Source organism: Ochotona princeps, chromosome 22 (genome assembly GCF_030435755.1).
Source record: "Ochotona princeps isolate mOchPri1 chromosome 22, mOchPri1.hap1, whole genome shotgun sequence".
Classification (NCBI taxonomy): domain Eukaryota; kingdom Metazoa; phylum Chordata; class Mammalia; order Lagomorpha; family Ochotonidae; genus Ochotona; species Ochotona princeps.
The window spans coordinates 17405808-17430618 of NC_080853.1; the positions used below are offsets into that span (position 1 = coordinate 17405808).

The window sequence follows — 24811 nt, forward strand, 5'->3', positions numbered from 1 at the left end:
CTGCCTCAGCCAGGGACTCAGCCAGCACTGCCACGGCGAGCACTGCCCTGGCCGGCCGCTGCTGAGCCCTTGGACCTGAGTCTCGGCTCCCCGCCCTCCCCAGGCCACTCACAAAGCGGGAGGAGTTGTCGTTCCTCAGAGTTTTGGCGTTGCCAAAAGCCTCCATGGCAGGGTTGGCCTCAATGATCTGGTCCTCGAGCGTGCCCTGGCCAGGGAAAGGGGCTCGTAAACCTTGTGGACAGGGTGGCCCACAGGAAATGGGCACCACAGGCCTCCCACTGTGGGTGCCTGCCCAGAATTCAGGGGCCCCACACTTACCCCAGTCTTGGTTGCCAGAAATTGCTAGGGGCAAGAAGGACAAAGTTAGAGGGTGTGAGGCCTCACCAGGATGGGGGAGGGAGGATGGGCGGTGGTTAGCAGGGCAGTGGACATTAGTCACCCCAAGTGCACCCCTGCCCTCTTCTCAGCCTGGCCCTCCCAGGGTTGTTCCAAGGAGAAGGGCCAGGTGTCAGAGCAAACATGTCTGCAGCCAGCATGTGGAGGCAGCTGGCTGTGTCTGGGCTCTTCCACTCATAGCCCCCCCCTCCCCAACCCAGTCTCAGCCTCTTGGGGGTCTCTTCACTTTTCACTCTCCATGCAGAGGCTCCAAGAACCTCCTAAAATCCACCCCTTTCCAAGCCCTGTCAAAATGCCTGGCATCCTGGCGCCCACAGCTCCCTTGGGCTCGCCTGAGGGACAGAGTGGTCTTCCCTCCTGTCCTCACCCTGGATGCCGGGGAGAGAGGAAGGAAGGAAGGACTGGGACCTGCAGACCAAGGACAAGGCTGCCAGGGACCCTATGGTCATTCCTTCACTCACCACACCACCAGGGAGCCCAAGACTTAAAACACACCTAGATATTGCTGGGCAGACCCCCTCTAGCCTAGGTGGCCATGTTTGGGGTGCTGGGGAGCCGAGCCTTTAAATTCCCATAGCCACAGGACCTGTGAGCAGCTTCTCTGCCCCTTCCGTACCCAGGCTCCCCTGGAACCCATGGTCAGGCTCCTCTGGGCCCAGGTGGCCCCTTTCCCCGGCTGTCTCTGCTGTGTTCCTGCCAGCCCTGGCCTCTCCTTGCCACCTTTCTCTGTCACTGGACCAACTCAACTGCCCGCCTGCAGCTTCCCCAGGGACTCTCGGAGGCTCAGGAAAACAGGGCGGGAAAGGGAGGAAGGACAGTCTCAAAAAGTCAACAGACAAAACAAAAGGACAAAAACAATCACCACGGCAACAAAAAACCAAGTGGGAACAAAGAATCAAAAACCAAGAAAATCAAAGGGTGGACAAAGGAAAAAGCTAAAAGAAAAGACAAAAGTGGGGAAAAAAGAAAAATGCCCCAAATAAAGCAAGGCTCAACTGGACCAGGAACTGGGGCAGTGGCTTCTGCCAGGAAGAGGTAGCTGGTGTTAGAATGGGTGGGGAGCATTGGGTGTGGCCCTCACTCAGACTGCACTGCACCCCAAAGACAAAAACACCTCGGCCCTTGCCATTCCAAAGTTTCCCAGAACTACACAGAGAGCACGACAGTGCCCCCGGCCCTGGCTGCTGGGACCATGCAAGCCCCGTGGGTCTGGCTATTCCTCAGGGACATGGCTACACCTGCTGCAGATACTGCCCAGCCATCTTGGTGCATGGGCTGGCAACACAACCACTGCTCAGCAAGAGTCGCCTGTTTGGGAAACTTTGAAAATGGGAAGGTCACCGTGGGAGAGCGCGCACACTAGATGTTCAGGCATGGCGGTATGGCAGCGTGGCCCTGCCACAGGGCGAGGGATAGGACTGCTGAGCCAGGCCAGGGACAGGGGCACAGCTGAACTGCAGCCACGGCCTTCCTGGATAAGCCTTGCTCAGGCCAGAGCCTCCCACCAGTGTGGGGGGTTCAGGCAGGGCAGGGGGTAAGGGGAGAGGACTCTGGGAGTCAAACCTCTAAAAAGAAGAAAAAGATAACAAGGGAGGAAAGAAAAACAGCAAGAAGCAGTGGGGAGCGTGCCCAGGTGGGCGGTCTTACGGCCTTCTTGCCCGGCCCATCTCCCAGGGCAGCGACGATGGCAAAGTACTGAATGACCCGCTTGGTGTTAACCGTCTTACCGGCCCCCGACTCTCCGCTTGGACGACACAAACACCAGTCACCGGGCCTGTCTGGCCTTCCTAATCCCCCCAGCCCTCAAGGACCCCCCTCCCCAACTCAGGACTCTCAGGGAAGGATCAACCCTTGGAGGAGGTGTTTACAAAACAAGCCAGGCTGCCCACCCAGTGACTTGAGGACATGCCCTTGACACTGCTGTTTATTGCCATCCACCTGGTGGCACATGGGGGTCAGGTGGTTCCCCAACCTTCCCACGCTCCATCAAGCTTTGGAAAACCCTATCTCCTGGGTTAAGGAGGCAGGCCACAAGGTTCCAGGGCTGCCTTTACTGCTATTCAAGCACATAGACCAACCAGAGTCAGGGCTCAGAGGCCCAAGGACACTTAGCAAGAAGCACCAATCAGAGAACTCAAACCCTGGCCCATCCTGCTCCTAGGTACCAGGCTGTGTGCACACGCACACACAAGCACTCATCCATCTGCCTTGGCTGGACTCGCTCTTAGCATCTGAGCGTTCTACTGCCTTCCCACCAGAGCAAAGGCCTGGGGTGCATCTGCTATAGGATCAGGGTGGGCAGGGGCACCCAACTGGCCTAAGCATCCCCTCCCTGGGCAGCAGCAGTACTGCATCTGCCCAGAAGGGGGCAGAGCAGACACTTGACCCCAGTGGGCTTCAGAGGGGCCACGGAAGGGTGAAGGCTGCCCCTCAGCACTCTGCCACCCCCTCCTGCCCCATGGCCAGCATTTCCCACTATGTCCCCAGAGCCTGCACTTACGTGATCAGCATGGACTGGTTCTCTCGATCTGGAGGAAAGGAGAAAGGAAAAGAATTCAGCTGAGGCTAGAGGCCAGCTGCTCATGGACACTTGGGGTGTTCAAGGGGCTAAGGCAGATCCCCAAGTCCCAGGTCAAGAGTCTCAAAAGCCAAGTGGGAGGGTCCACAATAGCTGTGCTCGTGGCCAGAGTGAGTGGAGGGAAAGGGGTCCTTAACAGCTGCCCCCAGTCAGGAAAGGGGTCCAGGTGTGAATGCAGGGCGGCCCTTACTGCGCAGCATGTCATTGTAGGCATTATCCGCCACAGCGTAGATGTGGGGCGGGGACTCCGAGCGGCGCCTTCCCTTGTAAGCAGCCACCACAGGGGCTGTGTAGACCGGGAGCCATTTGTAAGGGTTGATGGTGACACAGAAGAGGCCTGAGTAGGTCTGAGGAGAGAGTGGAAAGGTAGGGCTTACAGGGGATGAAGGATGGGGTGCTGAGTTCCCATTCCCAGGCCTAAAGACAGAGTTACTGTGATATTCCTCAAGAGACGCTGTGCCTTGCTACATCCTCTGAGGCTGTCCTGGCTTTGGGCTAGCCCCTACTTAAGACCTAGCTCCACTTCCACAGCTGCACAGCCAGGCAGCTAGCCCGCCCCTGTGGGGACCCCAGGCCTTCCCTCAAGCTCCACGCCACTGGCCTTGGCAGTTCCTCTAGCCCTGCCTCTGTCATTAGTTCGGTCACCATGGCCCAGAGGCACCTCCTTCTGGGCCTCCTCTGGCCCCATCCCTGGCCGCAGCTCACATAAATCATCCAGCGAGCGTAACGCTGGCGCAAGTTGTGTAGCACTGCCGCCTCATTGAGGTGGGTCATCATGGCCATGTCCTCGAGCAGGTCAAAGCGGGGTGGGTTCATGGGCTGCAGTTCGCTTTCCCGAACAGTCAACACCTGTCAGGGAGGCCGGGCTTAACGCAAAGTCACCTCCCCCACACCCCCCACCCACACACACTTAGAACCCCATGCCCTCAAGACAGAGGAGCTAATCTCAGGAAAAGGCAGTGGAACCTTCTGGTCTTTGGTCTCCACGGTGACTTTGCCTCCAGTAGCCTCGGACTTGACCTCAGCCTCCACGTAGGCGTCCTGCTCATCAGGCACCCAGACCCGTTTCTTCCCTGCATTGAGAAGAGTGGGCTCACTTGGACTCTGAGGGCAGCTGCAGCATCTTCAGGGGTCCAGCGGGGTTCTCCAGTGAAGAGTGCCCCCCGACACCCAGGCCCCTGAGAGGGCAGAGCTGGCAGTGACCCTGGAGAGTCCCTCAGGAAGCTGGTGCTTGGAGGAACAGCTGAGGTACACTGTGGGGCTCTGAGCCCTGCTTCAGCCACACTTGCTCTGCCACCCCAGGGAAAGTTCTCCCTCTTTCTGGGCCTGTGTCCTACAGTGCAAAAGTCACGAGAGTATCCTGAGGTCCCCTAGAAGCCAGCCCTTCACTGTCCAGCACCTAACTCCAGGGAGTCTACTCCTGTATCTCACTGAAGACCCAAACTTGGATCTCCCAGCTCTGCAATTTTTGCTTCTCCCCACATGGCCAGGTGGGAGCCCAGATCATGTGGTGGCTACAAACACATTCCTGGGCAGAAGTCTGGTATGGTGGCTAAGCCACTGCTTAAGACAACGGCACCTGTGCAGGCGTGCCGAGGCTTTCGACACAGCTCTGCTCTATTTCAGCTGCTTGCTGGTGCACTCCCCAGGAGGTAGTGGGTGATGGCAGCAGCAGTTGGGCCCCTGCCACCCACGTGGGAGACCTGGATGGAGCTCCTGGCTCCTGGCTTCGACTTTGCCCAGCCCTGGCTGTCACAACAATTTGGAGAGCAAACCAGCAGATGGACAATTTTCTCTCTCTCGCTCGCTCTTGTTCCCTCTGTCTCTCTGCCTTTCAGCAAATACATTAAAATTAGAAAATAAAACCCAGGGATTCAGGATATGGACCTCCCATGCCCTGCCACCTGCTAGCCAGGCATGTTGGTCAAATGATAAAATACTCCCAGATGGCAAAAATGAACACTAGAGAAAGCACAAGCGCCCCTTTGAGCTTGGCACCCTGTGCAACTGCAGTGCTGGTGTGGCCAGGAAGCCGGCTCCGCCCCCAGCCCTCCAGGTCATTGAGATGATGGATGGAAAGTCACCTGTCCTCAGCCTGGCCCAGAACAGCTAGCAGATACACACTATTGTTATTACTGTCCTATGAGCAAACCAGGTCATAAATAGTAGTCTTTATTCCTGTCCTTAATAAGCAGTGGCTCTGGCACTGTGGAGAGCACTAAAAATAACCACGGCACAGGTTCAGTGGACATGCAGGGGCAGCCGGCACGCATGTCAGAGGCCTCAGGCTGCAACTTGAGGTGGTTACTATCACCCCATTTTACAGAGAGACAAACCAAGGCTGCCTCTCTCTCTCCCTCTCTCTCCCTCCCTGTCTCTCTCTCTCTCTCTCTCTCTCTCTCTCTCTCTCTCTCTCTCTCACACACACACACACACACACACACACAGACACACACACAGGGCTATATGCACTGTGCCTGGGGGGATTCAGCCCCTAAACCCCTGACACTGAAGGGGAGCTCTCAGGCTAAAGGTGTCCCCAGAGTGCCCTGCAGCACCTTGTCCCTGCTGCTGGTCTAGGTCTGCAGGGCTTCTCCGGTTGCACCCCCTCAGCCCCTGCCTTCACTTACCATCCCATGGGACAGCATGCACCTTCATCACCTCCTGGCGGAGGTAATGGGCAGACTCTCCAAGTTCATTCATGTCCATCATGGTGAGGGCACTGGGAGGCGGAGGGAGACACACCGGAGCTCTGGATAGCTGGACGTGCTCCAAGGTTGCCGGCACTGGAAGATGGCAGTGACAAGGGAATAGGGTGACCAGAAGTTCCCAACTGGGGCACGGTCCTCCACCCCACGAGGCCTGACCCTGAGTCTCCCCAACACACACGCCCACCCCTAAATACCCAGCATTCTCATCTGTCCAGCCTTACCTACCCATCCACCCTTCCACCCTCCTGTCAGCTCCTATGCTAGCCCCAACCACCCACCTCGACACCACCACGGTGAGGCCAGGGAGCTGTGCAACCCCTTTTATTGCCATTGTCAAGGTCAGCGGGAGGAGAGCTATGTCAGCAATCTCCACGTGTCACAGCGCCCCCCCACCCCCAGCCCGGCCACAGGACACAAAAGGCAAATTCCCTTTTATCTCCACCAGCTCGGCCCCTGAGTTATTTTTACCTCCCATTGTCAGGGGATCACACAGGCAGAGACACTCCCGCTAAGAAACGGGGAGGCTGGGATGGGGAGCCAAAGGGGGACAGGGCCAATAAAAGATGGGAAGGGCCAATAAAAGATGGGAAGGGCTGAGGAGCTCAGAGCTCTAGGGGTTACTCAGAGAAAGGCTCCTACCCCTAGAGCCAGTGATAGCCACAAAACACCACCTGGAGCAGCCAGCCTAGCCCACTTCCCATACCCAGGAAAACCTGAGGTTCACAGACGGGAGAGCAGGGGGCAAGTCTCTCAGAGCAGCAACGGTAGGGACTGGGTCAGAGCGAGAAGAGGGACAGTGAGACGGCCAGCAGCTGCTGGCTCCTTCCCTGTCCTGTCCCTGCCTCTCTGAGGGCCCCATGGGGCATTACACCAGAGGATAACAACATGCTTGCTTTCAACAGGAAGCAACCAAGGAGACCTGGAGCATGGGGAACCCCTTCCTACTCAGCACAAGCGGGGTTCTGGCCCGTGAGGGCACTGCCAGGCTCTCCTGCCCATCACTCTGGGCAGGGCTCATGGAGGCTTCAGAGTCTCACAGGAGCCAAGAACAGCAGACACGAGACCACAACTACACAGTCCCAGAGCCAGGATTCAAGGCAGGCGGCAGACAGAGCTCACAGAAACCCTCTGTAGTGAGGCCATCAATTCCAAACATGCAGAAACCATTCCAGCCGTACATGCGCAACCACAGACTGCTCAGAGCAGGCAAAACCGGCCTGTAGTGACACCAGGGGACAGGGGTCCTCTGAGACTGCAGGGGCAGGAGCGGCACCTCCAGCACACAGGGCTGGGTTACCTGAGTGTATGCACTTTGTACAGTGAGCCCAACTGTACACTTCATTGTATGTATGCCACAGGCAAACTTTTAAAGAAATAAATACACTTAGGGCTTGCGCTGTAGGACAATAGGTGAAGTTGTTGCCTACAGTGACAGCATTCCATATGGGTGCTGGTTCAAGTCCCAGCTGCTCCACTTCAGATCCAGCTCCCTGCTAACGTACCTAGGAAAACAGTGGAGGATACTTGGGCCCCCTACACCCACATGGGATACCTGGAGGAAGCTTCTGGCTGTTGTGGTAATTTGGGGAGTGAACCAGTAGATAGAAGATCTAGCTCCCTCTCTAGGTAACTCTTAAGTAAATAAATAATCTTTAAAAATAAAAAAAAGACACTGCCAAATGTGATGAAATTACAAACACATGTTTTTCTAGGAACTGACCCTATAGGAATTCCCACCCCTACTGTGATATGATGCAGGCCCCGCAGGGGAGCACCTTGATTATTCCTCATTTCAACCTCACAGGCAGTGAGAATTTCTGGGCATTCTGATGTATTTTTAGGTACTGTGTTCACAAAGCAGAAATGACCAGAAGTTACAAGAAACAAACCTCCTCGGGCCCACATTCAAACAACCCCCAGCGTAAACAAATCCCAATTTCTGATGTCACAGATAAGTACTGCTTTCAAATTGCATCTCTTTCTTCTCTCAACATTATACTGTCAGAACACCACTCACTGTAATTCTTTTCGTGGAGTTTCACACTTGGTCTACATCCCGAGGGCCCTGCCAAGTGCCTGCTGCACCTACTAGTCAGTCTAGTGAATGCAAGTGAATGACCCTAACTACATGGATGGACGGAATGGCAAACAACAGGGTTTTCATCTCTGCACAGGCTCAGAAGCTGGGAGCCGGGTTTCAGGTACCAATCTAAAGCCCACAGGACTCCCAGGGGCTTGTCACACCACAGGCTTCGTGCTCAGAGACCAGGCCTGGAGAACCAGAGTTGCTGATAAGCCTCACCTATTCTCCACTTAACGTGGGTCGGATTCCAGCTTTACTGCACTCAGTATAGAGACCTCGGGCTGAGAAACAAACTTCCCCAACATGAGGCTGGACTTGCCCTGTGGGTTCCCTTCCATCACTCCTGTTGAGATGACTTAGTACCTGTGAGAACCTCACGTACTAGCTCTCAGTACCTCCAGCGCTGTCCTATAGCTGAGGGAGCCGATACGATCTGCATGGCCCCATGAGTAGACCATTGGGCAGGGACCAGGAAGCAACAGCCTGCACAAAGGTGTTGCTTCTCTGAGGCTGGCAGCTGGCAAGGGAAGACATGGGTCTTACAGGGGTGGGAGTGTTAGGCTGACCTCTGAAATGCCAGGGTTTCCGAATGCAGTTTCAGCTATGATGGACTTGAGAAAGGCTATGGGAAATGGAATCAAAAGATAAGTCTGGGGCCCGGCAGCATGGCCTAGCGGCTAAAGTCCTCGCCTTGAATGCACCGGGATCCCATATGGGCGCTGGTTCTAATCCCAGCTGCTCCACTTCCCATCCAGCTCCCTGCTTGTGGCCTGGGAAAGCAGTCGAAGACGGACCAATGCATTGGGACACTGCACCCACGTGGGAGACCTGGAAGAGGTTCCAGGTTCCTGGCTTCGGACTGGCAGCATCGGCCCATTGCGGCTCACTTGGGGAGTGAATCATCGGACGGAAGATCTTCCTCTCTGTCTCTCCTCCTCTGTGTATATCTGGCTGTAATAAAATGAATCTTTTTAAAAAAAAAAACAGATAAGTCTGTTTCAAGTGCATTTTTTAAAATCCGTGTAGATAAGGGTCTGCACAATAGACAAATGTCTACTATGGGCTGGGTGTTGGCGCAACAGGTGTCATTTGGATCACACGCATCCTATGTCAGTGCCTGGGTCAAGTTCCAGCTCTGCTTCTGGCCCCAGCTTCCTGTTAGTGTGCACTCTGGGACACTGCAGACGCTCCCTGCCGCCTGCAGGGGAGACCTGGCATGAGGTCAGGGCTAGTGGCTTTGGACTAGCCCAGGCTAACCTTTGCAGATATCTGTGGGACTAGAAGAAAGATCTCTGTCTTCCTGCCTTTCAAATAAAACGAAAATACATTTCAATATATTATGAAAAACAATATGGAGTCAAAATTTTTTATACTAAAATAAACTTATCTTTTAATTCAAATTTTCTTTTTTAAGAAAAAAAAATTATTTGAAAAGCAAAGAGTGAGAGAGAACATGAATCTTCATCCACTGGGTCACTCCATAAATAGCTGCAAAAGCCAGGGCTGGATGAGGACAAAGTTATGAGCCAGGAACTCTCCCCAGGTCTCCTATATGAGTGGTACAAGTCCAAGCACTTGGGCCATCTTCTGCTATTTTCCCAGGTACACTGGCACAGCAAGATGGGAACAGAATAGCAAGGACTCAAACTGGCACCTTATATGGGAGACTTGTACAAGTAGAAGTTTTGTGGGGTTTTTGTTGTTGTTGTTTTGTTTCTTTTAAAAAATGTATTTATTGGGCCCAGCGGCATGGCCTAGTGGCTAAAGTCCTCGCCTTGAATGCCCTGGGATCCCATATGGGTGCCGGTTCTAATCCCGGCAGCTCCACTTCCCATCCAGCTCCCTGCTTGTGGCCTGGGAAAGCAGTTGAGGACGGCCCAATGCATTGGGACCCTGTACCCGCGTGGGAGACCTGGAAGAGGTTCCAGGTTCCTGGCTTTGGATCAGTGCGCACCGACCGTTGTGCTCACTTGGGGAGTGAATCATCGGACGGAAGATCTTCCTCTCTGTCTCTCCTCCTCTCTATGTATCTGACTTTGTAGTGAAATAAATAAATCTTTTAAAAAATGTATTTATTTAGGGGCTGGCATAGTGGCATAGCAAGCTAATCCTCTGCCTGTATTCCACATGGGTGCCAGTTCATGTCCCAGTGCTCCATTCCTAACCCAGCTCTCTACCTATGGCTTGGGAAAGCAGATGATGACTCAAGCCCTTGGTCCCCTGAACTCACAGGGGAGACCTAGAAGTTGCTGGTTTTGGATCAGCTTAGCTCTGACCATTGCAGTCATTTGTGGAGTGAACCAGTGGATGAAAAATCTCACTCTTTGGCCCAGCACGGAAGCCTAGTGCCTGAAGTCCTTGCCTTGCAGGCTCCAGTGTCCCAGCTGCTCCATGTGTGTGGCCTGGGACAGTAGCAGAGGATGGACCAAAAAGTCTTAGGACCCTGCATCCATGTGGGAGATCCAGAAGAAGCTCCTGGCTCCTGGCTTTGGATCAGCTCAGCTCTGGCTGTTGTGGCCACTTGGGGAGTGAATCAGCATATGGAGGATCTTTCTCTGTCTTTCCTTCTCTCTGTAAATCTGCCTTTCCAATAAAAATAAATTGTAAAAAAGAAAAGAAAAAAAAAAAAAAGAAGTTAGAGAGAGGTAGAGACAGAAAGAGACAGACCTTCCACAGGCTGGTTCACTCTCCAAATGGCCATAACAGCTGAGCTGGGCCAGGCTGAAGTCGGAAGAATGGAACTCCATACAGGTCTCCCAAGTGGGGCAAGTGACAGCTCTAACCTACTGTACCACAACACTGGCTCTCCAATTTCCTTTCTAAAAAATTATTTGAGAAGCAGAGAAAGACAGCAAGCGTCCATCTATTGGTTTGTTTCCCAAACAACTGCAACAAGGCCCAGCTGGGGCGAAAGCTGAGCTCTTCCAAGTGAAACAATCACCGAAGCCATCGCCACTGCCTCCCAGGGTGTGTGTTAACGGGAGTCTGGAATTTGGAGTGGGGCTGGGACTTAAACCCAGGCTCTGTGACAGGGAACCAGGGCCTCCCAACCAGCACCTTCAGCACTGTGCCCAATGCCCACATCTAATTCCATTTTCCAAAACCTTTTGAAATACCCTTGAATGCCTGCCACCAATAAACCCCCAGCACCTGGGGTTCTTTATTTGAATCGAAGTCCTTCTTTGGGTAAAGACATAGGAGAACTCTGTGCAAAGGCTACCGAGACAGGTGAAGTCAAGTGCACACGCTTCTGGGTCAACCTTGGATGGCAGCAAGAGGGACTCACTGTTCAGGAAGGGAGAGCAGCTCAGGGGAAAGGCTGGCCTGTGGGATGAACACTCGGGTGGCACCGGACTGACAAGGATGAGGATATGGCCACTGAACCCCTTCCCTCTCGGCACCCACACCCTCCTGGGAGGCAATGAATACACAAGCAAATACATTGCTTCTGAAGAGAGTGTGGCAGGTGCTGTGGAGGAGGCTGAGTAAAGCACGGGAGGGTCTCTCAGAAGGGGTACAGCAGGATAGGGAGCTGCAGGAAGAGGAACAAGGTTGAAAAGAACGGGGGCCTTTTGGGGGCCCTGCAGCCCTGAGGAGTGGGACAAGGAGTTTTACCAGGTGGTGCTGGACAAGCAAGACCCACCAGAGTCTCCCAAGAGCTGACAGCACTGCTACCCTGGACTGCAGGCACAGTGGGAACCTGGCAGGGCAGGCCAGGCCAGGCAGTGACCCCATGTTGAATCAGGACCCTGCAGGCTATCATGCAGACAATATATGGGAGGCACTGGAGAGAAAGCTAGGTTCCAGGGGAGACAGAGGCTGCTGTGGATGTCCAGGTGAAAGGACTGGCCAACAAGTGGAGGTCCTTGGGCAGGAGGCCAGGCAGAGGGAAGGGTGGGCACCTGGGGAGAGCATGGCTCAGCAGTTCAACATGGAGGGAGAGAAACTGGCCTGACCAGTCAGCACCCCAGCTGGGTGCCGGGTCGGGGGCATGGAAGGAGGCCGGCCTGGCCTGCACAGCCGGGAGCAGCTCTGAAGGGCTTCAGATACCAGATTAGGAGTTGAGCTGCACTCTGCAGGAGCTGGGGAGCCATCAAAGGCATTTCTATTTTTTATTTTTTTCATCAAAGAGCTCCAAGTAAGGGGATCTGACAGCGTGGTCAGATTTATGTGCTGCTCAGATCCCGGTGGCAGCTGGCATGGAGGGCGGCTCAAAGGGGTGAGAACCGGTGGCAGGAAGACTTACTCAGGGAGGAGGCCGCCTGAACAGCCACGTGTGAGGTGGTGAGCCCCCCCACACCTCCACCCCAGGAGTGGCTGGGGCCATGAGCGGCCCAGGTTTCTCCTCTCCCATGGCCCTGGGCAGCTGCAGCGCACCCAAGTGGGCCCCAGCACTGAGGCTTCCAGCAAAAAATAGGATGAGGGCATCCAAAAGGCATCGGAGCTGTTTATCCGGAGCACAGACGCCTTCAACTGGGATTTATGGCAGAAAGGTTCCGGGGAGGACAGGGGAACCAGCTGTCTCCCACCCTCACAAAGGACACACAAAAGAAAGGAGGGCACTGTGGCCTAAGCTACAGCAAGAAGAGCAGCAAGGGCCCTGGAGTGATTGTGCAACCCAGATTTCTCACCGAATGGTTGAGGAAACTGAGGTACAGATGGGAAAGGCAGGTCCTCAGTCGAGGTCACCTCTGCTACATCCAGCAGCACAGCCTCAGGCTTCACCTGAGACTAGCCACAAGGCTCTGGGTTGTGCCCGCCCTGAGATACTGCACCCAGGAATCCTAGAGGTCTCTGGCCCTGGACACAGAGGATTCACACCCCAGCACCTGCTGCATCCCCCAGTTCACACTTTGGCTGGATCCTTGTGGTCCTGACAGCTCTGTCCCTTCCCTCTCCTGCAACTAGCTTCAGTGTCTCCAACACTTGGTTGGGCCCTCTTCTCTCTCTTAAGGGTCTCAATCTTTTCAGTTGAATTGTCTCTCTGCCCACTCACTTTGTTACTCTGTCTTGAACCCTCTTTCTCTGGCCTATATCCCACTTCCAGTGGGCCCATGCCACTAAGAACACCCCTACAGAGACAATGCTGGGGCCCAGTGCCCAGCCAGGGACAGGTGACAGCAGCTGCGGATCTATCTATAGCTCCCTTGTCCTTCAATTGTTCCCAACTTCAAACAATGCTTGGGCCTGGGATTAGGGACACTCTCCTCCCGCCAACCCTGCTGAAACGGATCCCAGGGGCGGCAGGGAAGGGAGGGTGCCGGGGGCAGGTGATGAGACTCACGATGGCCACCCAGTGACCTCTCAGAAGCATCCACCTCCGCCTGGACCCCTCTAAGGGCCCTCAGGCCTCCTGGCTCAGGGCCATGCATCTGTAGGACTAGGGGGTCCAAGGACTGTGCCGTACAGCAGCCCTGTGTGCATATATGTGGGCAACATGTGTGGCTCCTCCCCCTCTGCCCTGGCATGGACAAGTCAGCAACATGAGGGCAGAGCTTGGTACATGCTGAGAGTCCAGTGCACAGTCTGCCCTGGGCCTGGTACATGCTGACTGTCCAGTGCACAGTTTGCCCTGGTGTCCCTGGGGAGACGTAAGACAGTACACGAGGCAGGCGAGAGTAGGGGTGGCATCTTAGAGCAGACTGCCCGGCTTGAACCATGGCTTTGCCCATGACCAGCCAGAAACTCTTGGAAAACTACATACCCCTTGGCAGTGGAGAGCCATCAGTGGCACTTTCCTCACCAGGTCATGGTGAGGTAGTTTGAGTTAGGACACCTCTGGGGCACAGACAGGGCCTGGCACTAGGGCAGACTCAGTAAATCACAATCATTCCCAAGAGAGGTGACTAAGTCAAATAAAGAAACAAGGCAAGGAAGACGCACAGGCTACTCCATCACCCGTGAGACTGAAGGAAGTAAAGTCTATGCACAGAATCATTTGGCTTCGCAGGGACCACAGCCGGAGTCCCTCAGGACCCCCAGCACAGGGAGACACAGGATTCTGTCCCCTGTATATGCATTTATACCTTTTGGATTCTGGATCACATGTATGTAGAACCTGTTTCTTACATGCTTGCTAAATACAACCTGTGAGGAAACAGGCATCCACTCTGTGCCACTGGCCCCTACATGATGGGATTGTTACATTCAGCCCTAAATTGGTCCTGGATCTGGGCCCAGGGACGTACTCTTGCCTCCAGCCCAATGGTGGACAAGATGTGTCCACACGACACCATTCCAGGGCAAGTGACAAATGCAAAGGGAGGCTTTCTAGCTTCCAGGCCCGGCAGCACGACAGGCAGGGGCCATGGCCACAGGCTTCACTCCTCTTCCCTGTCCCCCACCTCCAACTCCGCACCCTAAGCTATTCTCAGACTAGATAACGCCAACAGTTGCTGCCGCTCGTACCAGCTTCCAGAACCACTGCCAAGAGGCCCCTGTCCTACCTCCACCCCCAGGTACTGGCCTCCCTGCTGGCTCTGTCCTATACACAGCACAGGCTGTGCTCAGCTAGGTTCCCCAGGTAGGTAAGGGACTGGTAATGGGTCCCTCCCTCCTACACTGTCCTTGCCAGGCAGCTGGAAGAGGCAGGAAGAGCTGACGGACACCTTAGCATTACGAGGTGTACCCTTCAGGGTCACTTCAGAATCTGGCTCAGTGCTAGGGCCCAAAACATGCTAAGGATATGACAGGGGTGGGAGAAGCAGGTATTTAATGTAACTGTTAAGATACTGCTTGAGATGCTGGCATTCTCTACCAGAGTGCCATATTCGAGTCCTGGCTCTTTCGTTTCTGATCCTGCTTCCTGCTAAAGCACACCGTGGGAGACAGCAAATCACTGCTCAAGTCCCTGGGTCCCTGCCACCCCCACGGAGGACCATATTCTGGGCTCCTGACTTCAGCCTGGCCCAGAGCTGGGTGTTGTGAGTATCTGGGGAGTGTACCACTGGGTGGAAGACCTCTCCATATCTGTATGTCATTCAAACAAAATAAAAAATAAGAAATAAATAAAGCCTTTGTAATGGGGGTAAAGCTATAGATATGAGTTGGAGGGTAAGATCTGGGCTAAGGTCAGGGCAGGTAGGGAGGCAGGAAGCTAACCACAGCTCTTGAGGGAAGATGGAAGCAGAAGGCCAGACTGTTCTACTGCCTGTGTGGCCCCGACCAACCTCCGCCCACGCCCCGCACACACAAGGCACGCTGGGTAGTTTCCCATTTCGTGGTTTGTGCAGATTCAGTGAAGCAACGCTGGCAAAGAGCACAGCCTGTGCCTGATGAGTGATAAGCCCCAAGTGTAAAGGTGATGGAATCATCATCTCCTGAAGAGCGGGCAGTGTTTATGGCTGTGCGACTGCAGGGACTGGGGACTAGGAGGGGTCTGGCATGAGTTGGGATGGCTCCTCATGTGCCTGCTCTGTCCCAAGCCTTGGGTTTCTCCTCTGTAACATGAACAGCTGGAGAAGTCCTGTTGCATGGAGAAACAAAGCACTCACATGGGAAGTCAGCACAGTGTGAGCATACCAGGCTGGGGCTATGTGCCTGTGGAAGTACCACTAGGGTCTGTAGAGTCGAGGTTTGCCTCTCTGTGGATAGAGTCCGAGACAGCGCCCAGGGCAGCCATCGTCCTGGAAGACCTAGCGGGTCCCACACATGGCAGCAAACTGCAGGATCTTGTCCGAGCACAGCCGAAGCCCAGCCCAGGCCTGGGGATCAGGCTGGGCCTGACCCCTATCCAGGGCAGCCCCTTTGGGTTCAAGTCAACAACCAGGCTCTGATAGCTCCCAGAATGACACTGCTCCTGGGCCCGCTGCTGGGGTCAGGGGTCTCAGACCGGTGGGGAACAGAGAGGCACACTTAGTAATAGCTAGCTACAGGAATCCCCAGGTGATTCCTGGGGAGGGGCACTGGGCCCAGTCTGCTGGGGCAGAGACTGCCGGAAACACACCCCTTCTCTGCAGACCAAACAGAGGCTGAAGGGAGGCTGGGGTGGATGTGGACTCTGGCTCTCCCTTCCTCCTTGCAGTCATGGTCAGGCATCCTGGGGGGCAATGGCAGAAAGAGGCCCAGAAGGTTAAGCTGGGGGCCAACCCAATGGGTGTGCTGGTGCCCTACCTCTGTTCCCAGCAGCTTGAGGGCCACCACGAGGATCCCACCTCTCTGGGAAACTGCACTTGGCTGACTCACTGACAAGCAGGCTTGAAGACAGCTGTCAGGGTCTTTTCTAAAATGAGCTGAAAATTTTATTACTACAAATTGCTCTATTCTTCTTGATGCTTTGGCCCTTAAGTGATTATTTCCACTGGGATAACTGTATATTCACAGGCATATAGATGGGGTGAGCACTGGGCACAGTGGTCCAAGATGCGGCTTGAGATACCTGCATCCCATGCCAGAGTGCCCAGGTTTGAGTCCCAGCTCCACTTTCAATTCCAGCTTCCTACTGATGTGCCCCGGGGGAAGTGGGAGGTGATGGCTCAGGTGGTTGAGTCCCTGCTGCCCAAATGACAGCCCCAGCCATCTGGGAATAAACAAACAGATGAGAGCACTTTCTCTCAAAAAAAAAAAAAAAAAAAAAAAAAAAAGCTGAAAACTTAAAAACCAGGAGCCAGTGGCCAGTGTGGAGACATAAAAAACTAATCCTCCACTTGCAGTGCTTCTGTCCCATATGGGCCCTGGTTTGTGTCTTGGATGTTCCACTTTCAATCCACTTTCCTGCTTATGATCTAGGAAAGCAGCTGTGGTCCAAGTGCTTGGGACCCTGTACCCACATGCAAAACCTGGAGAAAGCTCCTGGGTTCTGGTTCCTAGCTTTGGATCAACTCAGTTCTACCTATCAAAGCCATTTAGAGAGTGAATCAGCTTATGGAAGATCACTGGCTTTCCTTTTCTCTGTAACTGTGCTTTTCAAATAATGAGAAAACAAATCTTTCAAAAACTTAAAAATTGATGTGCAATGTTTAAAAGGTTAACTTATGTATTATTTGAAAGCCAGGGTTACAGAGAGAAAAGAAGACAGACACAGATCTTCCATCAGTAGGTTCACTCCCCAGATGGTCATAACTGCTAGGGCAGGGCTGGACTAGGTCAGTCAAGGCCAGGAGCCAAGAGCTTCTTCCAGGTCTCCCCTAAAGGTACAGGGGTCCAAGTACTTGGGCCATCCTCCACTGCTTTCCCAGGCACATTAGCAGGGGTCTGATTCACAAGTGGAGCAGCTGGGATTTGAACAAGTACTTATAGGGGATTTGGCGTCACAGGCAGCAGCTTCACCCACAACATCACAATGCAAGCTCCAAATTATGGGACCTGGTGATACAAAAAGCACTGGGTATGTGAGCATTATTTTTACCTTATGACCTCCAAAGTTAGTGGGATAAATAAGAACACATGTCACCAATATAGATACCCTGAGAATGTCCTGGAAAAGGGGGCATTTCCAAGACTGTGGGCCCCATTTTACTTCTGGGCAATTCTCTTCAGGACCCATCCTCTCTGCAGCCTCCTCTTGATGCAAGCCCACAGAGGTGGACAGGTAGGAGCCTAGCCTTTCCCCAGCACCCCCAGTCTCACAGTCTCCCCAGCAACACCCATGCACCTAAGCCAACAACGGGCATCCCCCATCCATGACAGAGCAGTGATGGTGAACCCTCCGGGAGCAGTGTGTGTTCTGTCCCTACACCCTCCCCTGCCCAGTCATGGGAACACGCCATGAAAAGGACAACTGGGAAGCTGCAATAAGGGATCACCTCAGAATCACTGACTGGCAAAAACAAGGGACAAGTCAGAGCCCTGTTGAAGATTCAGCAGGGCAGTTCTGAGATGTGTATGGCAAGGGTACAAATCCGTAACAACACAAAGTCTGAATTTGCCAGGAAATCTGAATATGTGGATGGCCTTCAACACATCCTTGAAGGAGACAGTCCCTAGGCTGCTTATCAACTGTAATAGCAAAATTTTACGGATGACCCAGAGGATCACTCACAGAACAAATAATACGTATCTTTATGCACAGAAATCTACAGCATGGGAGACAGCCTGATAAATGCCAAGTAAGCAAGCTACACAAGAATATGCATAATATGTTCCCAGATACCATGGAAAACAGTGGCATATATTACTATTTAGACAGAAGTACAAAAACGGCATAGGACCTATCTCACACCACACAGAGAAATGTATCCAAAGACTTACACGTAAGAACAAAGTATAAAACTCATGGGGGAAAAACCAGACTCAATTTTGGTGATTCCAGATTAGCCAGTGGTTTCTAAGACATGCTGAGAGTCAAAACACACCAACCAAAGAAAAACAGAGAAATCAAACTTTATCAAAATTTAAACTCTCTATACATTGGTGGACACTTACAAATACATTGAAAAGGAACTCACAGAACTCAAAATAGCTGGAACTGCTATTTGCAAACCCCGTCTGTTACTGTTGTAGTACCCAAAATACATAAAGAACACTTGCAACCCAATAATAAAAAGAAAACTTTAAAACAGGCTAAACAGACATTTCCCCCAAAGCAGGTACACAAATGACCCCAAAACAAACAAACAAATATAATGACCCACAATCACATGAGAATATGCATGTGAGAGATCCAGCTGGGATTCCTGGACTTAGCTTGGCCCTGCTCTGGCCACTGCGAGCATTTGAGGTCGCCCCAGCAGAAAAGCAATCTCTTTCAAATTAATACAAGAAGAAAAAAAAATGCTCACCATCCTTAGCCATGAAGAGAATCCAGATCAAAACCACAAGAACACACTCTCTCACACCAGTTTCTAGGGCCACAACCACACGGAGGAGTACCGGTGAGAACGGGGCTCTTACACGTGCTACCTTAGAAAACACAAGTTTCTTAAAAAGTTCAACGCGTCATTACCATAGGACCCTAAACTCAAGCCCTAAATATCTTCTCAAGAGAAGTGAAAACACGGACACACGAACCTGTATGTAAGAGCTCATAGCAGCAATATTCAGGATAGCAATACAGTATAGACCAGCTAACTGAGGGGTGAAGAAGTAGGACTTATAAACGGTGGAGAAGGAGCTCAGCCACACAGATGAACAGTGCTGATCCCAGCTGAACAGAATGGAGGGCCTTGAAAACACTGCACCAAGCCACAAAGCCTGTCACCGAGGCCATACAGTGTATGACTGTGTTTATGTGAAATGCCCTCAATAGGCAAACTCAGACAGAAATGAATGGCTGCCAGGCGGAGGGGAGAGGGCAGAGCGCAGGATGAGCAGTGACTGCTAATGGACATGGGGTTTCTTTCTGAAATGAAGAAAATGTTCTGGAATGAGATTGTGGCAATGACTGCACAATCCTGTGAATATACTAACTCACTGAATTGTACATTTTAAGGGGTAGTTTGTATGGTATGTGAATTATCTCTCACTAAAAAACTGTACAGGAATAACCAACACTATAGTTAGCAGTTTACCCTGGACAGGAGGGTCCAGCTAAGTGGGTGTCCACACAAGGCCCGTTGGCCATCCAGGGGTGGGGAATGCCAGGCCTGTGAGCCTTCCGAGGCCACTGAAATCATTTGGTTAGGCCCTGTCATGGCAGCCACAGATGGGATATGAAATTCAATTTAAGGCAGGCTAATTTTTAAATTGATAATCGTAATAAATATTTGAGGGGTCGGTGCCATGGTATAGTAGGTTAAGCCGTTGCCTGTGGCATCAGCATTCCATGTGGATGCCAGTTTGAATTTTGATTTCTCCACTCCGATGAAGCACCCTGTGGAAAAGCAGCAGAGGATGGTCCGAGCGGCCCTGCACCCACATGGGAAACCTAGAAGCTCCTGAGTCTTGGCTTCAAACCTTCTCAGCCCTAGCCACTGTGGCTGTTTGAGGAGTAAACCAGTGAAGCATCTCTCTTTCTCCAACTCTTGTCTTTCAAATAAAAATAAGGTCCCAGCATGATAGCTCAGTGGATAAATCTCTGCCTTGCACTCCATGGCATTCCATATGGACACTGATTCATGTCCCCGCTGCTCCACTTCCCTTCCAGCTGCCTGCTTATGGCCTAGGAAGCAGCGGAGGATGGCCCGAAGCCTTGGAAATTTGCACCTGCATGGGAGATCAGAATAGGCTCTAGGCTTGGATCAGCTCAGCTCCGGCCACTGCTCACTCCAGCCCACCTGGGGAGTGAACCAGCAGATGGAAAATCTTTCCATCTCACCTCTTCTCTGTAAAAGCTGAAAGATTTATACGATCTAAAGAGAGACCAGAGTATACTCACCTCCTCTCTGTAAATCTGCCTCTCTAATAAACAAATCTTCAAATGATTTTTTTTAATTAAGATACATAGTCACTATTTTTAAACAGACTGGGGGGGAGAGTAAACTTTGTCCTTTTTCTCAAGATTTTATTTATTTTTATTGGAAAGTTGGATATACAGAGAGGAGGAGAGACAAAGAGGAAGATCTTCCATCCACTGGTTCACTCCCCAAGTGGCTGCAACAGCAAGAGCTGAACTGATCCAAAGCCAGGAACATTTTCCAGGTCTCTTACTTGGTTGCAGGGTGTCCCAAGGTTTTGAGCCATCCTCGACTGCTTTCCTAGGCTAAAAGCAGGGAGTTGGATGGGAAGTGGAGCAGTCAGGGCACAAACTGGTACCCATATGGTATGCTGGTTCTTGGAGGTGGAGGATTAGCCAATTGAGCCATTGTGTAGTAAAATACACAATCCATTACTTACAGTCTATGTGCAACTGAACTTCAGAACCATTTACTCCTATCTCGCTACAACCAACAGCCATTGGTCAACCTTCCCTTCCACCACCCTCCCCAATCTCTGGTAATCACCATCACATTTGCAGCTTCTGAGAGGTCAGCATTTTGTAGATCCTATAAGAGTGAGATCACATGATACTATCTTTTGGTGCCTGGCTCGCTTCACTTACTGTAATGACCTCTAATTCCATCCTCATGGCTGTAAATGACAAGATTTCATCCCTTTGGGCCCGGCGGCGTGGCCTAGTGGCTAAAGTCCTCGCCTTGAACGCACCGGGATCCCATATGGGCACCGGTTCTAATCCCGGCAGCTCCACTTCCCATCCAGCTCCCTGCTTGTGGCCTGGGAAAGCAGTTGAGGATGGCCCAAGGCTTTGGGACCCTGCACCCAAGTGGGAGACCCGGAAGAGGTTCCTGGTTCCCGGCTTTGGATCGGCGCAGCACCGACCGTTGCGGCTCACTTGGGGAGTGAATCATCAGACGGAAGATCTTCCTCTCTGTCTCTCCTCCTCTCTGTATATCTGACTTTGTAATAAAATAAATAAATCTTTTTTTAAAAAAAAAAAAGATTTCATCCCTTTTTATCAGCAGTGTTTTTTTCTCACAATTTGGATGGTAAGTATGTGGGTATTCCTTATTCTAAACATGAATATGAAATAAATGTTAAAGTGTTTGGTGAGCAAGCCAGGGTTAGGCAGTGTGCTGGATGGGTGCATATCATTAAAACCAGACCCCATCTTGCTCAGCAGTGGCTACACACTGGGTGCAGAAGGATTAGGGGCAACTCATCTCTCCTTGTTGAACCTGCTGCATGAACGAAGGCTGGGCCAGGAGGCCTCTGTGGATACTTGGAGCCAAGAAGTGTGTCTGTAACCCCCATCAGAGCCCAGGCCCTGCGGTCAGCAATCACTGCTGGTGCCCAAGACAAAATCTAACATCTCAGAGCCTGTTTCTTTTCAATAAAATCAAGATGGCAATCTCTCGCCCCCAGGGTCACAGTGGGGTGGAAATGAGGTAACATATCCACAGTGGCAGGGACAGGCATGGCACACAGTACATCCCCCACACAGAGAGAACCCTCACCTTGAGTCCACAGGCAGTTCTGGAGCAGTCATGCTGGGCCAGGCCTGTGCGAGAGGCTGGAAAGCAGAGCTAATTGCACTCTGAAGAGCAGTGGCCCCCAGCCAGGTGGGGAGACAGTCTCATCACCCACAATGCTCAGTAGGGCGATGCCACAGCTGCAGAGGTGGCAGCCACATGCACAAGCATGGACCAGGTACCCCTGGGACGTGGGAATGGACAAGGACATCCCAGCTGAAAGACCTCCACAGGGAAAGGCAGGGTACAAAGCTGAGGGACTGGCTTCCACACACACCACAGAGCATCCCTGTGGGACCTTTCTAACCTACTTCCATCGCAAATGTCCCCACCAACCCCAAAACAAAGGCTGCAGCAGATTCGAAAGTCGGCTTTGGAGCTCACCACACATCCCTCAGCACCTGTAAGGGTGCAGGATGGCTAAGGAGGTACAGCTGGGTGCGACTTTCCCTGGGTCAGAATGATTGTGCAAGCCTCCAGCTCCCTGGCTGTGAAATGGATACCACAGGGAACTCCACAGCACTGGGGTAGATGTGTGAATGAGAGGCAGGTGTTTGGCCAAGCAATGAGGACGCTGCTTAAGGCACCTGTATCCCATATCGGTTTTTGTAGTTGTTTCTTTTTTTTTTAAAGATTTATTCATTTTATTACAAAGTCAGATATACAGAGAGGAGGAGAGACAGAGAGGAAGCTCTTCCGTCCGATGATTCACTCCCCAAGTGGGCCGCAACGGTCGGTGCTGTGCTAATCTGAAGCTGGGAACCAGGAACCTCCTCCAGGTCTCCCACGCGGGTGCAGGGTCCCAATGCATTGGGCCGTCCTCGACTGCTTTCCCAGGCCACAAGCAGAGATCTGGACAGGAAGTGGAGCTGCTGGGATTAGAACCAGCGCCCATATGTGACCCTGGTGCGTTCAAGGCAAGGACTTTAGCCACTAGGCCACTGTGCCGGGCCCTGTTGTTGTTGTTATTGTTTGTTTTGGTTTGGTTTACCAACACATTCCATTCCTGAGTGAGGAATAAGCAGACTTGGGGTACAAAGACTTCAGTCAAGTTCCCCAACTGTGGGTTTCTTGATCTGAGGCCTCGGGTTTGCGTCTGATGCAGATTCTCAAAGACCCGCACTGCCTCATTGGCTACAACCTCCAAGGTCTCAAACCACTGAGCTGACTTCCTGCTTTTTTACCCACCCAACGGGGATAAAGTACCCACCCTGAATGGTTGCCAGGACTTAAAGGAGGTAACTGGTGAGAAAGAGCTGCAGGACCGCACACTTTCACTAACTGTGGATTTTCTTTCTCTCCTGCTTCCCTTGTTGGCACACAGTACTTAGCAACTACAAGGTGGCAGGCATCCGTGGGGCATGATGAGGGGCAGCCACCTCACCCCGGGCATGAGGGGACATGGGGGACAAGACAGATACTGTCTCTATTCCCCTACAGCTCAGGTTCCAGCAGGGGTGCACAGTGGAGAAACATAACCACTTTAGATATTAACAACCACCAAGAGGAAACACACAGGCTAAGGGGTTCTACACACACACTGATGGGCTGGGTGGCATCAGAGGAGACACGATGATGCCAGGCCCTACGGGCACAGCCTCCAGCAACAATAGCATTTTACAGGAAAGACTCTTGGTCAATGGCCCTTTGCTCCCAAGCCCTACCACACAGTGCATCACCTCAGACACATCACTCCACTTCTGAGGCTCTGCTGCCACATCTAGGAAAAGGAAATAAAAACAGCTCACCTGCCACCACGTGTGGGCATTCCACCAAGGGGCTGTCACAGTTCGGCATCCTTCCAAGATCCCATCGACAGATGTCTGATGCATGTCACTTGGCACCTACCTTGGAAGAGGGGAGGCCTGCATAGAAAAAACCCTGGGATCAAGGTTTTGATTTTTGAACATTGCCTGCAAGACAAGTAACTTCCTTTGTGTCTCATTAACCCAGTGGCCTTTTTTTTTTTTTTTTTTTTTGCCTGCTAAAGTCTCTTAGAGTGCCTGCTACTTCCTATCGCTCTCTGATATAAAAGCAGGCAAGGGGGGGACATCAGAAGACCTGATTCTGACATGAACCAGAACACCTTTCTGCCACCAGACACACCGAGTACAGCTCAGCCTCTGCACGCTTTACTTCAGGAATTGCAAGAACCTTGGTCCTCGGGTAGGTTACTGACTTAAAGAGTGTTGTGGTTCTCCATCCTAAATCTCTTTCTAATCTGTCCGCTTCTCACCACCTCCACAGCTTCAGTCCTATCTCACACCTCAGCATGTCATGCCATCCCCCTTCCTGAGTGCTCTCCCCAGCCCCCAGAGAACCCACAAACTGCTACGTCTCTGCCAAGCAGAAAAAGGGGCTCTCCAAATTTGAACTCCTAACTCCCCCTCCCAGGCCCTCATCATCATCTAAATACCTTCTCCAGTTCCCTCACCTCCCTTTATACAAGCCTGGCAACACTGCGGACCGACAGATGATACATGTTTGCTGCTTTCCCCCTTCTAGTTAGAACACCATCCCACCCAAGCCCCACCTGTACTGTATTGTCTATACCTTCCCACTCATCATTCCAGACCTCCCCAAAGCCTTCCCCAAGTCCTTCAGAAAAAGCATTGTTTATCTTCTTAAGGAAACCAGGGGCTGGGAGTTATCAGGGCTAATTCCTTAGGGTTCGGATGGATCCATTCTACTGAACTGAACTCAAATCTCAAATTCACATCACATGCTTTTAGTTGGCAAACAGTTCTATTGCAACCTAGAAAGCACAACTGAGATGGGATTGGGGGGTGGGGGGGGTAGGATCACAGCTCTCTCTACGTGTATAAAAAAGCCCCAATCCGAATCCTATTGTAAGTGGTATTGAAGATTTTGAAATACATTGGGTCAAACAGCTGACTTAAGAATTCATGGGGAAAAATAATTATTTCTTTCTGCCTCTAAGGCTTTCCTCGCTGCTGTCCTCTAAGAAAGGAAAACCAGGTGTTTTTTCTTATTTTCCTGGGACCTGACTGGGTTCCACTATCCGCGAAGCCCCTAAAGCGTCAGACCGGCTCTGCCCCTTTCTGGGGCCTCCATTACCAAACCAGGGCCACCCCCCACTCGCCCTGTGTGTCCCTGACACGGTGACTGTCCACTCTTGAGCATCCGTGTCACAGCCTTCCAGCGAACGCCGCCGGCTCTGACGAGCCACAGACTCCGG

At 52.3% G+C, this 24811-nt stretch overlaps 1 protein-coding gene across 6 annotated transcripts in view; it reads right to left on the bottom strand.

Moving 5' to 3' along the window:
* The window catches only part of MYH7B (myosin heavy chain 7B), a 36405-nt gene extending 12928 nt beyond the window's left edge, over positions 1-23477 (bottom strand). For 3 of the 6 annotated variants that reach the window (XM_058679450.1, XM_058679449.1, XM_012927173.2), the window contains exons 1-9: positions 23361-23477; positions 5605-5760; positions 3941-4047; positions 3680-3823; positions 3165-3321; positions 2897-2924; positions 2044-2140; positions 319-342; positions 113-205 (exon numbers count right to left, since the gene is read on the bottom strand). In XM_058679450.1, coding sequence (XP_058535433.1) covers positions 113-205; positions 319-342; positions 2044-2140; positions 2897-2924; positions 3165-3321; positions 3680-3823; positions 3941-4047; positions 5605-5760; positions 23361-23409 — 855 coding nt within the window. In that variant the 5' untranslated portion in view covers positions 23410-23477. Of the gene's footprint in view, positions 1-112; positions 206-318; positions 343-2043; positions 2141-2896; positions 2925-3164; positions 3404-3679; positions 3824-3940; positions 4048-5604; positions 5761-5963; positions 6062-23360 lie in introns of those variants that run through there. The other 3 variants (XM_058679451.1, XM_058679452.1, XM_058679453.1) reach the window with 3 other exon arrangements.
* Between the last annotated feature and the right edge of the window lie 1334 nt (positions 23478-24811).